This window comes from Nycticebus coucang, chromosome 14 (genome assembly GCF_027406575.1).
Source record: "Nycticebus coucang isolate mNycCou1 chromosome 14, mNycCou1.pri, whole genome shotgun sequence".
In the NCBI taxonomy this organism is placed as follows: domain Eukaryota; kingdom Metazoa; phylum Chordata; class Mammalia; order Primates; family Lorisidae; genus Nycticebus; species Nycticebus coucang.
This window is the reverse complement of record NC_069793.1, coordinates 61,166,361-61,180,281: the sequence shown is the minus strand read 5'-3', so window position 1 is coordinate 61,180,281 and position 13,921 is coordinate 61,166,361. Positions and strand designations below refer to the sequence as shown.

General features: G+C 37.7%; 1 protein-coding gene across 1 annotated transcript; it reads left to right on the top strand.

Moving 5' to 3' along the window:
- Positions 1-500: 500 nt before the first annotated feature.
- Positions 501-1,451, top strand: LOC128564444 (olfactory receptor 52B2-like). Its single transcript, XM_053559921.1, has one exon. It carries the CDS (start codon positions 501-503, stop codon positions 1,449-1,451), a length of 951 nt encoding a protein of 316 aa, XP_053415896.1.
- Positions 1,452-13,921: the final 12,470 nt, after the last annotated feature.

Genomic DNA, 13,921 nt, shown 5'->3' with positions numbered 1-13,921 from the left:
ATGTGTGTGACAGATAAAAGACTTGTTTAACTCAAAAAGAAAAAAAAAACTTTTGGTTTGTATTTTTTTTAATAGTCTATATAAAAATTCATAGTTTGCATTCCTGTCCTAAAATGTTTAGTCATAGGATATAATTGATTATTAAACATTTTATAATTTTGAATAACTATCATTTTAAATTTAAGTCAATTATATGAAAAAATACTGGCTTCAGGATTTTTTGTTTTTTTTTGAAGTATCTTTAAAAAATTCGTCCATCCCATTTTGAATTTTGGAGGCTTTTGTCTTCAAAGCAGAATACTGTCTCTTCAAAGCATATACTTAAGTCCATATTTAACACCACTGAGTAGATAGGACTCATTGACCAGGATTTTATACAGCAGATGCTTGAGTTTATTGAGAACTAATAAATATGTGCTCCTTGGTTATGACAGACTGGTTCTCTACTTTCTTTCTAGTTCAATAGAAGAGTGATGAAAATTGTATACCAAAATTCTGGCATGTCAGCTCCCAACCACTCTACTGTCAATTATGACATGTTTGTTCTCATCGGCATCCCTGGCCTGAAGGAGCTGCACACGTGGATCTCCATCCCTTTCTGCCTGATGTACCTGGTGGCCGTATCGGGAAACGGTCTGCTGATCTGTGTGGTGGCAGCAGAGCGCAGTCTTCATGAACCCATGTACCTCTTCCTCTCCATGCTGGCTTTTTGGGATCTGATTCTATCCACATCCACGGTACCCAAAGCCCTGAGCATCTTCTGGTTTGATGATGTGGATATCTCTTTTGGAGGCTGTGTCACTCAGCTGTTCTTTATGCATTTTGCCTTTGTAGTGGAGTCAGGCATTCTCTTGGCTATGGCTTTTGACCGCTATGTGGCCATCTGCTACCCACTGAGATACACCACCATTCTTAGCCATGGTGTCATTAGCAAAATAGGGGGTGTTGTGGTGTTTAGGAGTTTTGCAACCGTCTTCCCCATTGTCTTTCTTGTGAAGCGTCTACCCTTCTGCCGGACAAACATCATTGCCCACACCTTCTGCGAACACATGGGACTAGCAAAGCTGGCTTGTGCTGATATCACCATTAATATCTGGTATGGAATCTCTGTGCCTCTACTCAGTGTTATGTTAGATATGGTAATGATAGTCATCTCCTATGGGCTCATTCTTCGAGCAGTCTTCAGGCTGCCATCCCATGAGGCTCGGATGAAAGCACTCAGCACCTGTGGTTCCCACGTTTGTGTCATCCTCATGTTCTACCTTCCAGGGATTTTCACTGTCATTGCTCAGCGCTTTGGCCGAAAAATCCCCAAGCATGTCCACATCCTGCTGGCCAATCTCTATGTACTTGTTCCCCCCATGATGAACCCAGTTATCTATGGAGTAAAAACCAAACAGATTCGTGAAAGAGTAGCACTTGTGTTTTCTCCAAAAGGGAAATGTTGCTGAGGATATCTGGACCTCACTGTAGCTTCTGAAAGGAGAGAAGGTGGGGTCCTATTAGAGGATAGATGACAGATATTATTTAGGAGATGGTCTTCTTGCTATGGCAGTAAGTCTTTTCTTCATGAAATTGGAATGACTCAAACTGCGTAAGTCCCTTATTTTAAAGGGAGATAAGTTCTTGAAGGTCTGTGAATTCACAGATATAAATACTACTATTTAAATGTCCATAGATTTCTTCAATATTTAATGACAATGTGATATCTCTATTTCTACCAAACAAAAATAAAATTAATACATAAAATACTTTTCCTCTGCTATTTAAATTTTAAATCTCTATATACTGTCTTCAATAGCTATTGATAATATATACTAGAAAGAATGAACCCCCATAGTGAATACAAACGGGAAATGTGGAAACAAGTCCTTCTAACTTTATTCACCAACAAATGAGAACACCTAATAATATTAGACAGAACTATCCATACCTGTGATGTGATCTTAGAGTGCTGTAAGTACATAATTTAGGTTGGGGGGGGGGCAAGATAAATAGGTCAAGCATTTCTGATATATAACCTGCTCCGAATGCCAGGAGTTTTGTAAAAATCTCCTAATTTGCAGTTAAGCAACCCTTCATTTTAGACTCCTTAACATGTCTCACAGGCTTGTTGTGTGAAAATAAAAGGAGAAAGTGGATGTTAAAGCACTTTAGGAATTATAGAATTTTATTAAAATGTTGGTTGTATTATTGTTATTATTGTCATTATGTTTCCTGGTATGAAGTTACACCCTCCTTATGGTCAAAGGTTAAAAGTAAAACAAATGAAAACCTCCCTCACAGGGATGTCCAATCTTTTTCTTCTCTGCTGCACTTTGGAGGAGTAAAAACACTAATGAAAATTGACAAGCAAAAAAAAAAAAAAAAGAAAGAAAGAAAAAGAAAAAAAAAGAAAACTAAAAAGTAAGCTGAGTGAGTTGGAACAAAGAAAAGTCAGTTAGTTTACCTTTAAGCTAGCCATTGCTAGCAAGCTTCTTGCCTTTTCTGAAATTCTAGCCTGTTGGGGATATAGCTTACACTCTGCTGGGTCTGTGAGTCCTATGAAGAGAGTAATGGCTATAGAAGAGATTATGGCAAGTCCTAGAAAAGGTACATCTTCTAGGGCATTTCCTGCCCATTAAATAGGCAAAGCAGATATCCATTGTGGAGATTTGCATTTGCCTGGTGCAGAGACCAAGGGAGTAGCTGAAGCCCTGAGATATGGGCAGAAGAGCTTATATCCCTCATCACAGAGGAAAATCCTCTGTGGTGGTGATGGGAGGTAAATGCCTCCCTTCCACTGATTAACATCATTGGCATTTTACTCCACAGAGAACTAGGGACCTTAACCCCTCCCTAGAAATCTGTGTGTGTGATCTCAAGCAGGAGACTTTCCCAATATAAGGCTAAGATTTCAGATTTCTGAAGATTACCCTTAAGGTTAATAATAATAATAGGAGCTGATATGATCAATCCCAGAAACTGCTGATGTCTTTGTTCCCTCCCTCATCTCACTCTCTGGGCAAACAGACTTTAATAAAAGCAGAGTGGAACAAACACTCTGGGCCATTGCCAGATTACCACAATGGGCAATGGACCCCTGAGTTCCCACTTTTAATTCTACTCTATGTCTCATGTCTTTCTTTACCATCGCTTCTTATTCTATATTTATTCAGTGATCTCTGCCAGTTTCCATAGGTCTCAGCAGACCCTACTCTGAAGTGGGGGGATAGATAGATAGCATTTCTTGACACAGAGCCCCTTCCTCCATATTCAAAATTAGTAATGGTGGGTTAAGTTCTTCTAGCATCCCACTGAAGTCACACCGCACTTTCTGAGTCTAAACATATCTCTTTTTCTTTGAGAGATGGTTGTGATTAAATAGGGTCAACGAGACAATCCAGTGTAAACTCCCTATTTTAAAAGTTGATTAGCAACTACAACTCTCCTTTGGCATATAAACAGAATATGCCCAAGTCCCAGGGATTAGGATGCAAATTTCTTTGAGAGGTCCTTTATTATTCTGCCTAGTACAAAGATTGTTTACCCTACCTGCATTTTCCCACTCTTTCTCCTATCACATCATTATCACTTTATGATGAGACAATATTCACAAGCACCTGATCTTTATGTAGGTGCTGAGTTACAAAGCCAGTGGAGGGGTTGAAGAAGATAGCTCCAAGGATGAGAACAGGAGAGAGCTTGACACAACTGGGGAGTACCAACAAAAAGAAAGACAGATAGAGTACTCAGCTAAAGAGGGAGGTGAAGCATGGAAAGAAAAAACTTTCAACTATGAAGGACAGACATGAAACTGAATAGCCTAACTTTTTCTCTCATTGATTTTCTCAAGAAGATAGAGATGAGCTGAAAGGTAAGGGCTTTAAATCCTAGTGAACATCCAAAAACTCCAGTTTCCCAGTCAATACTATGAGTGTGTAAGCACATTAATATTTTCATGGTTTAGAAACTACATTATATCCACATAGAATATGATTCAGGGTTCTGGATATGAGGAAAAACTGGGAAGTTCTGAAATCCTTCAGGGGCTGGCTCATGTAGACCAATCCCCTATAGACACTCAAAAAAAAATGTTATGAAAAAATAAATGAATTAAAGTAGTCAGGCTCCAGGTTTTGACTTAAAAGAATGGTGTGATGGTGACCCTTTAAATTCTGGATCCCATAAGAAGTTTACATAAATATTTGAAGAAAAGCTCACTGATTGGTTAAGAATACTGGCTGAGTTCCTATTGAAATAGTTACAGGACAGATATGATTTTCAATTTTTCAGTGTCTTCCAAATTATTATGCATTGCGCTTCTCAACTCCAACTCCCCCATCAGGTGTGGGGTTTTCTGGATGACAACGTCACCCTCTGTTTCACTGAATGAGGCTTTCTGGTGATCTCTTCTTGTAACTGCATTAAGATACTCCTTTGATTCAAGACATTCAATGGCTCCTAAGCAAGAAAAGTTAAACTTTTATATAAACCACTCCCTTATGTTATGTATATTTATTGAGCACTTATCTCATGACTGGAGATGTACTGTCAAACATCAAGCAGTTTATGGTAAAAACTTAAAAGTTTTTCTAGACATCATCTTTTCTCTCATTCCCCACATTGACTTTTCATGTTATTAAATTCTGTTCTGTATTGCCAAAACAATTTCCATAAATCTCAGTTCCTAACAGGGCTTTCATTTTTAAAGTTTCTTGTATAACAATGTAGCAAGTATACAATGCAGAGTAAGCTTTAGGTATGGAAAAAAAAAGCTAGTTATGGGTTATTTGCAAATTTTATGATGCTGACTATTCTTTCTATTTTATCAATCAGATAAAAATGTCAAGTCCAGCTATCTGAAGGGAAATGGAGCAGAGGATTACAGATAGTCATACATAAAAATGAATAAAACAATTTTCTGGTTCCCTAAAAATATGTTTATTCTTTTGACTTCTGCTGCGTCAGTGTTTCATTATAAATTTCTAGTTCCTTACATAAATCTGACTTTCTCTCATTTTATGGTGTCAAATTTGAAAATTTGTGGGGAAAAACAGATTGAGTACATTGATACCAGTCAAGTCCACTCCAACAATATAAAAACAAAGAAAACTTACATTAAAAAAGATAAAAACATATAAACAAAAAAGCCATTTTTAAAAATTGAGGTAAAATAAAAATAATTAGAAACACTTAAAAAATAAACTTTTGCATCCAAGAGGAGCCTAAAGAGACATTATAGCTAATAGTTTCCTGGATGAAACCCCAACAGAAAAAAGACAATAGGTGATCATTATGGAAATTTTCTATTGCTGTTTGTAGTAAAATGTCCTTTGTTTCTGACCCAAGAGTCTTGTATCTCCTACCAGCCTCCATGGAACTGTGGTACGCTAGCAGGCTAATTTATTAGTTTGCACATAGAGTAAAATTTCAGACTTCTCACAGTTCATAACATAGAAAATTTGGGAATATAAAATAAGTATGTTATACTATGAGCATAAAATCTGGTAAAACAAAATAACCCTACGAAACAATGACTTACTGAGATTTAAGCCATCTTTACTATCACCTGTCTTCCTTTTTAAACCATCAAGACTTTAATTCTTTGGAACCCATACATTTCATTATAAGGTGACTTATTAAAAATAGACCAGACACATGACATTTTAGATTGTTATATAAAGATAGATAGCTTAAGTTATAGTTCTTCCTGAGTTTTTTCCTGAATTTACAAAATATACAGCAAATGCCTCCCCAAATTTAACTAGTATTATTATTATTAGCTATTGTATATGACGAAGAATATATATGTATGTTATTTATCTATTATACCAAGTTACTATAAAGTCACTTATCTGTATAAATAACCTTAAAGAATCATACAGCAATATTTCCATTGCAAATTACACAACAAAGAGAAATAAATCTTTTTAGAAATATACATGAACTTTAGTTAATATAATATATTCACATTAATCTATAATAACACATTAATATGCATTGATATAACTGTGGTATCATACTAATATATTATATCTTATATAATATCTTATTAATTACAGAAAACTCTGTAATAGCTTCTTAATTTGTGCCAAAATTACTAGAAAAAGGGCTTATTACAGTAATAGAGTACAAAATTAATGTACATAAAATAAATGACATTTCTCTTCTCTTAAAATAATTCCTAAAAATACGAAGAAAAAAAATGTTCCTTTCCTTTAGCCTCCATATGTCTCCTCCTATTCTCTCCTAAACATTCTCTAGCTATAACAATCCACTGAAATTTTCCTCTTGCTGGTCCCTGATGACTTCCCTAATGCTTAATCTCAGGAACAATTCTTAGTCTGCAACTTATCAACACATCATCAGCACTTAAAAATCATGAACTCTTTACTTATTTTAATTTTTGTCTTTTCTGTTTAGGTTTTATATTTTCTCTTTTCTTTTACCTTACCAACTGTTCCTTAGTTTCTCCCTTTCCAGATTCTCTGCCTTATTCCTTTCTCTAAACCTTGGACTATCCCAGTACTCAGCCTTCTACTTTTTTTTTTCTCCTCTCTTCAGTTTGACTCCCTAGATGCCCCAATAATATGTAGCCAGTATGACTCCTAAAATTATTCTCCAGATTCATAAATCCAAATGTTTTCCCACCACGTTTACCTGCATCCCTAACAAGTATTTCAAACTAAATATGCTCAAAATTGGACTTTTATTTTCCTTCCTTAAATCATCTCCATTACTGAAATTATAACTCCATCATTCCAGTTGCTCAGACCAATAACTTTGGAGTTGTCTTTGATTCTTTCTCTTATAGCACACATGCAGTCATTATTAAATCCTTGTAGCTCTACTATCAAAATACATTCAAAACCTGATTATTTTAAGGACCTCTAACTCTCCCTTTCTATTTCATGTAGATGTCATCTCTTACCTGAAATATTGTGACAGCATCTTAAACTGTCCTACCCTTCATCTATTCTCCATGTAAGAACCAGAAATATCTCTAAACATACAAATGATATCTCAATTCAAAATCTCTCTGACATCTACCCTGGAATATAGTTTAAAACACTTCTTTTCAAAACTAAAGTTGGATTTGGCCTATGACCCAGGAAGTACTGACACATGCTGCAACTGAGTGAACACTAAAAACAGGTTGCTAAGAGAGAGACACCAGTCACAAAAGGACACACATCATGTGTGTCCCATATACAGTGCTAGGGTTCCAGCTATCTGGAATGTCCAAAATAGGTAAATCAAAAAGGATATAAAATGGATTGGTGGTTTCCAAGAGCTGAGGCGAGGGAGATATGGGGTGGGACTGCAATAGGCAGGGAGATTCTCTTTGGGGTGTGAAAAATGTTCTGGAATTAGATAATAATGACAGTTGCCCAACCTAGTGAATATACTAAAAGCCACTGAATTTTAAGTGAGTTATATTTTGATTAAAAAAATTAAAATGTATTAAAGCCTGGTGCAAAAAAGGGAGTTAGCCTAATCTTAAAATCTCCTGAGACAAATTGATACTACTTCCTATATCCTGAGTACTAGGCTTTAATATTTCTGCTCTGATTCTAGTATCCTAATTTCCCTCTTATCACTTAATCTGTATTCTCCAAAGCATTAACACAACCATTTATTTCATCTGTAGAGCCCTCTCATATTCATTGTCTCAACTGGCACTCACCATAACATCATACAGAAACATACACAAGCAACACTCTTTTCAGTCATGACTATAATTTGTTTCTCTGTGATGCTTCCCCTAACTATACCAGGAAGAATTTTCCCTCTGGACTCTGGATTCTTCCATCACTTTGCACTCTCTTCTGTATTGTAATTAATGGCAGCTGCTCATGGCAAGAGACATGATTCCTTCACCTACTGATCCTAAATGCTAGCCAAAGAAGGTATCAATCAAGCTTTGTCAATATTCGAATGAGCAAGATGGAAATAATCCCTCTAAATCCTTCCCTTTAAGATGTCATACAAATGTAATAGATTTTTTTTTGAGACAGAGTCTCACTCTGCCACCCTGGGTACAGTGCTGGGGCAGTTCACAGCAACCTCAAACTCTAGGGCTTGAGCATTCTTCTTGTCTCAGCCTTCCAAGTAGCTATCCTATTTCCCCGAAAATAAGACATCCTCCGAAAATAAGACCTACTTACAGGAAAGATAAGACATCCCCTGAAAATAAGACCTAGCACATCTTTGGGAGCACACCTTAAAATAAGACGCTGTCTTATTTTCGGGGAAACAGGGTAGACTACAGGTGCCCACCACTGTGCCCGGCTAGTTTTTCTATTTTTAGTAGAGATGGGGTCTCACTCTTGCTCAAGTTGTTCTTGAACTCCAGAGCTCAAGCTATCCACCCACCTAAGCCTCCCAGAGTGCTGGGATTACAGGCATGAGCCACTGCACCTGAACCAATGTAATAGATTTTTAGCAATAGTGAGGGTGAAGAGAGAAGAATGAGATGAAGAAGAAACCTGGGCTTTAAAAGAAATACTAGGAAGGTGATGAATGAAAAAAAAGTCCAAGAGAAAAAGGCTTTAGAGGCTCGGCTCCTGTAGCTCAGTGGTTAGGGTGCTGGCCACATACACGGGTGCTGGCCACATACACGGACGCTGGTGGGTTCAAATCCAGCCAGGGCCTGCTAAAGACAACAATGGCAACTAAAACAAATAGCTGGGGATTGTGGCAGGCACCTGTAGTCCCAGCTACTTGGGAGGCTGAGGCTAAAGAATCGCTTAAGCCCAAGAGTTTAAGGTGGCTGTGAGCTGTGATGCCACAACACTCTGCCGAGGGTGACATAGTGAGACTCTGTCCAAAAGAAAAAAAAAAAAAGGGAAGAAGGGACTTTAGGAAGGACAATGAGGAGAGAAAAAGGGAGAATAAAGAGTAGAATTGAAGGCACGGAAGAGAACAAGTACCAGAACATGAAAAGGCAAAAACATCAATGGAAACTCTCAGGCCAAGAGCATCTGAGAAGTCATTAAGCCTTTCCCCAGCCCTCACATGTTCAGAATGGACATCAGTAGATTTCTTCTATCTGGTTCTGTGCTAAAGCACATACCAAATGTACCTTAGGTATTTGTGTTGAATGGGGGCATATCAGCTCTAATGGTGAGGAAAGAATTGGGAAAGAAATGCTGAGAAAGGAAAGAGCACACGGAAGCAGGAGAGTCCCTGTTCCCAAAGGGGAGGAGAGAACAAACACTGAATGAGGCAAGACCTGAGAGTTGATTCTATATATGAAGGAAGATTGAACTGTGTACAAAATGAAGAAACTGAGACTCTGAAAAGTGAAATTGGGAGGTAAGTCTGGTCCAATATTTTTCAGATGAACAGGGGTGTTAGAAATGGGTATTAGATAAGTGGAGAGCTCTGTATTGCTCCAAGATGGGCCGAGGGACGAAGAGAAGGCTGGGCTAGGGTAGTTGGCATGAATTTACACTTTCCTAGGGAGTGGGATAGAAGATCAGTCAGGAGGGTCACTTTTAAGGTGAGGATGGAAGGATTGGTGAGTAACTAATCCTTGGTTCCCAAGGAGGATGCAGAAATCATAAAGTACATATAGGTTGTGTCCTCAGGCATTGAGAAACAGTAAAAGGAAAAGTTAAACCACTGCATAGAGGTAACTGTGTATAAAGGATAAATTGGTCTAGTTCCCAGACAGAGGAATCAGGTAAAGGATTCAAAAACAGGTGACATGAGTTCACTGAAATAGTAGAAGGAATGCTTTCTCCAGTAAAAACAAGAGAATTAAAGGATGGAAGAGGCCAGCCAGAGTACAGAGAAAAGAAGCTAAAAAACTTTGTGCTTGATGGTCTGGATTTTTCTGTTATTACAGAGATAAGTCCATTTGCTGTATTGGGGGTTGGATGAGAGGAAGAAGCAGATTTGGAGCCAACATTCATATGTTTACAAACCAATTAAGTGGTGAGTTAAAGGATGACAGAGAGGTTCCTGTGGAAACTTTCTAAATTTGTACTCAGTTACACAGGAGTAGATATATGTGTGTGTATATATATATATGTAGATATATGAATATCTATATGATATATATAGATATATAGTTAGGAATATATAGATATAATATCTATATGACATATATAGATATATAGATAAGAATATATGGATATATTTTTATATATAGATATATGGATAAGAATATATGTATATATAGATGTACATATAGATATATTCTTATCCATATATCTATAAGAATATATGGATATATTCATATAGCTATATATCTATATATGTAGATATGAATATATCCATATATTCTTATCTATATATCATATCTACTATATCTATATATTCATATGAATATATGAATAAATCAACCAAATACGCATGCTTGGAACAAAGCCTGCCTCATGGGAAAATCTACAGTACATATGTTGTTATATCTTAACAATGAGGTGAGAGCTTTAAAGTTCTATAAGGAAACAAAAACTTAACACTTAGGTAAATAAGTTCTAAGAATGGACACTAGGATTATGAGCCAAGCTGAGGAACTATCAGTGGCTGAGAGAAAGTGTGGTCAGTATCAAGTTTCTGACCACAAAATTCAGGTACAGTTAAAGCCTAAAGCCATTTGAAAGTGAATACAATTTATTTCTGTATTTAAAGTATTTAACTTTGAATGGTCTACCTTTGCCCTGATTTTAACTCTTTAAAAATGTAAATGTCTTCGGTGGCTAAGAGATGTTTAATCGGAGGAGACACATTAGAAGGAAGAAAAGCTCCATTAATGACCAAAGGAAGATCCATGGACATGGGTGCTGGGCACAAATAAGGACTGGAAAATCTGACAAAAGGACCTGCCAGACAGACACTTAAAGTGAAATTACTGGAGCTGTTCAGTTTTGAGATGTAGAAACTTCAGTGGGTGCCTGAACTGGAGTGTAAGCAAGAATCACTGGGATGGCAGAGAAGGAGACATTGCAAGCAGAGGCTGCCTGGGAGGTTCATTACTCGGGAGGACAGGGGTAGTCAAGTTGGAGAAGAAAGTGTATGCAGGTGCTGATGACGCTTGCAAAGGTAGTTGCAGATGGAGGAACATGACAAGTGGTGCTATGGAAAGAATTAGCACAACAAATGACACACCCTACAGAACAAGAAGAGAACATGAGAACAGAGATCTCGTGACTTCTGCAGTACTGTGTGTTCTTGTCAGAGTAAGCTCACATAGCTGAGTGAGTGAGAACTTTCCTTCTCTCAGCTTTTGAATATTAAGAGCAAATATCAATGACTAGTACATAGTCCTGGCTCTCAGGGAGCTCATAAACGTATTGAGGCTGAAAATACTTCAGAGTGATAAGAACAGAAAGAGATGGGGGAAAGGAAGAGGGAGAGAAAGAGAGAGAAAGTGAGGGGAGAATGAGTATGAACTATAGGGAATTATAGAAATGTGGAGAAAGCACCTAATCCAGCCATTTGAGGGGATGAGGAAAATCTTTCTGAATAAGAAATCTATACTGGTTATGTAAAAGAACAGAATGGAAATTAAAAGACCACAGAGAAATATGGAGCAAGTTCAGGGACACATATGTTCTTCAGTATGAGGAGGGAAAGTTGAAAGTGAGTGTGTGTGTGTGTGTGTGTGAGAGAGAGAGAGAGAGAGAGAGAGAGAGAGAGAGAGAGAGAGAGAGAGAGAGAATTTTTCAGGCTATGGGCCATTATACATAATCAAGAAATTATGCAACTATTATGCTTGAAAATATCAGTTATACATGAAGACTGCTTTAGAGACTAGAAGAACTGCAAACTAGAAAACCATTTTTGGATAAGTGGATTTGGAACTAGAAGGCAATCTGGATGGCAAATGAGATTTGGCAGGTATTAGCAGATGTGGACTAAATGAAGCCAAGACAAAGGACAAGATCAGCCAGAGAGAGGGAAGCATGAGAAGAGGATGAAGACAGACCAAAAGGAAACACCAAGAGTAAGGCATTCTGCAGGGACAGAGGTAGTTTAATGAGGGCTGAACAGTCCTGAGGACAGGAGAAGAACCAGTTGAGCATAGAGAAAACAAAGCCCAAAGAGGTGTTATATGCAAGGAATGATTTTTTTTTTAAAGAAAATAATGGGGCAGGACACAATTATAAGAGGGACTTTATCTAACAAATGCAATCAGTATAACCTAATTCTTTGTACCCTCAATGAATCCCAAACAATAAAAAAAAAAAAAAAAGAAAGAGAGAGACAAAACAGTAACTAGTGAGAGAGGTTAATAGAATAAATTCTGTTTTAGAATTTGTTGGATTTTTATTTGTTTTCAACGTTAAAAAGATTTAAATATTCTTTAATAAAGATCCAAGAAATTAGGAAAAACTAAAGATATAGAGGAGAAGGAATAATTGATGAAACAAAATCCCTAAAGTGGTAAGAAACAATGGGAATTCAGAGATTATTCTTGAAGGTATTCCTACATATACACTCATAAATATATGAACATATACTATGGATATGTACAAATATGCACATACGAATGCATGCATGTAAGTATGCATATGTGTGTCTATGTGTATGCATAAGTTTGTTTTGAAAATAACTGACAGCAGCTTTCTTGTACCTAGAGTAAGGTAAAATGTATTATAGCTGTGACAAAGGGAACATTGAAAAACAGAAGGGACACCAGCATTACTTCCTCTGAGACTGCAGGAGATGAGGGGAGGACGGGCACAGAGATAAGTACCTTTACAAGAGGAGAATAATAGTATGAAGAGTTGGCTCTTGATAGTGTCCAAGCCTCAGTTATACAGGAGGAAATTTCATCTGAGAAAGAGAAATAGGATTGGGTAGTGATAAAAATTGGAAAGAAAATGTGAGCATAATTTAATAGGACTGGGCAGGGGTTGTGTGACCTACTAAGTAGTAGAGATACTTGGACGGTGCTGTCGCTTTCTTCACATTCTGACTGCATGAGCTGAGGATAGCTCATAAAATCTAATTGAAGTCTGAGCCTTTTCAGGAAGAATGCAGCAGAAACCAACTGAGACTAAGAAGTTAATGGTTCTGGTGGAAGTAGTGGACATAGAGAGTAGATAGTGAAGAAAGTAAAAAAAGGTCTTCCTGACACCAGTGGTTCATAAATTTTAGCATGAGTCATCTGGAGGGCTTGTGTACAGATGGTTATCCCCCAAACCCAAATGTGCCACATCCCTGATGATGTGTATGACAGTAGTCACTAGTCCAAGTGCCACACTTAGAAATAAGAGTTCAACACCTTCCTTTCTGCTCTGGGTACTAGCACCAGGTTTCCCGGCCACAGAGGTGACTCAGGAAGCACTGTACAGTTTAACAAGGTTTCTGTAGGGAAAATTTAACTTGATGTGCCAATGGACAATTATGCTCATTTTAAAAGTCAGAAAATTATTACTCAGAGCCTACAATAACTTGTCCAAAATCTGGCATAGAGCTAATAGAGCAGATCTCTGACCTAGGAGTTTTCCACAGCCTCGCCAGTGTTCTAAATGTCATAGCATTTTTCACTGTCCCCATATTTAGCAAGACATCTGTGCCTTGGTGAAAGGACATGTAGGGCTCATAGTGCCTGCTGTGCCCAACCCATCCACACAGTCTGTCACGCAGAAGCGATGCCTTTCAGTGTGGGACTAAAGTCCCTTGTGCAGAGCCTGGGGCTTTTGCAGAGCTCATAACAGCTCGCATTCCCATGGAGATTGTAGAGATGGTTTTTGATGTTCTAGCTATCCCTGTTCTTTTCAGAACCCATAGCACTGAGTCTGGTCATGTTTCTGACTCCTGAGGTTTCCTTAAAGTCTTACAGCGGTGTAGAGAGCTTCTGAATAAGGCTACAGAGCCTGTCCATGGGCAGAACCTACAACTGTGCACTTTGTGCAGATCCTCTGTGTGACTGTGCACAGAGACTATGCCTATGTGCAGAGCCCATATCTACTGTAGATCC

Bases quoted from the DNA above. Each gene is read 5' to 3' on its own strand.
- LOC128564444 (XM_053559921.1), top strand. From the start codon at position 501: ATGTCAGCTCCCAACCACTCTACTGTCAATTATGACATGTTTGTTCTC.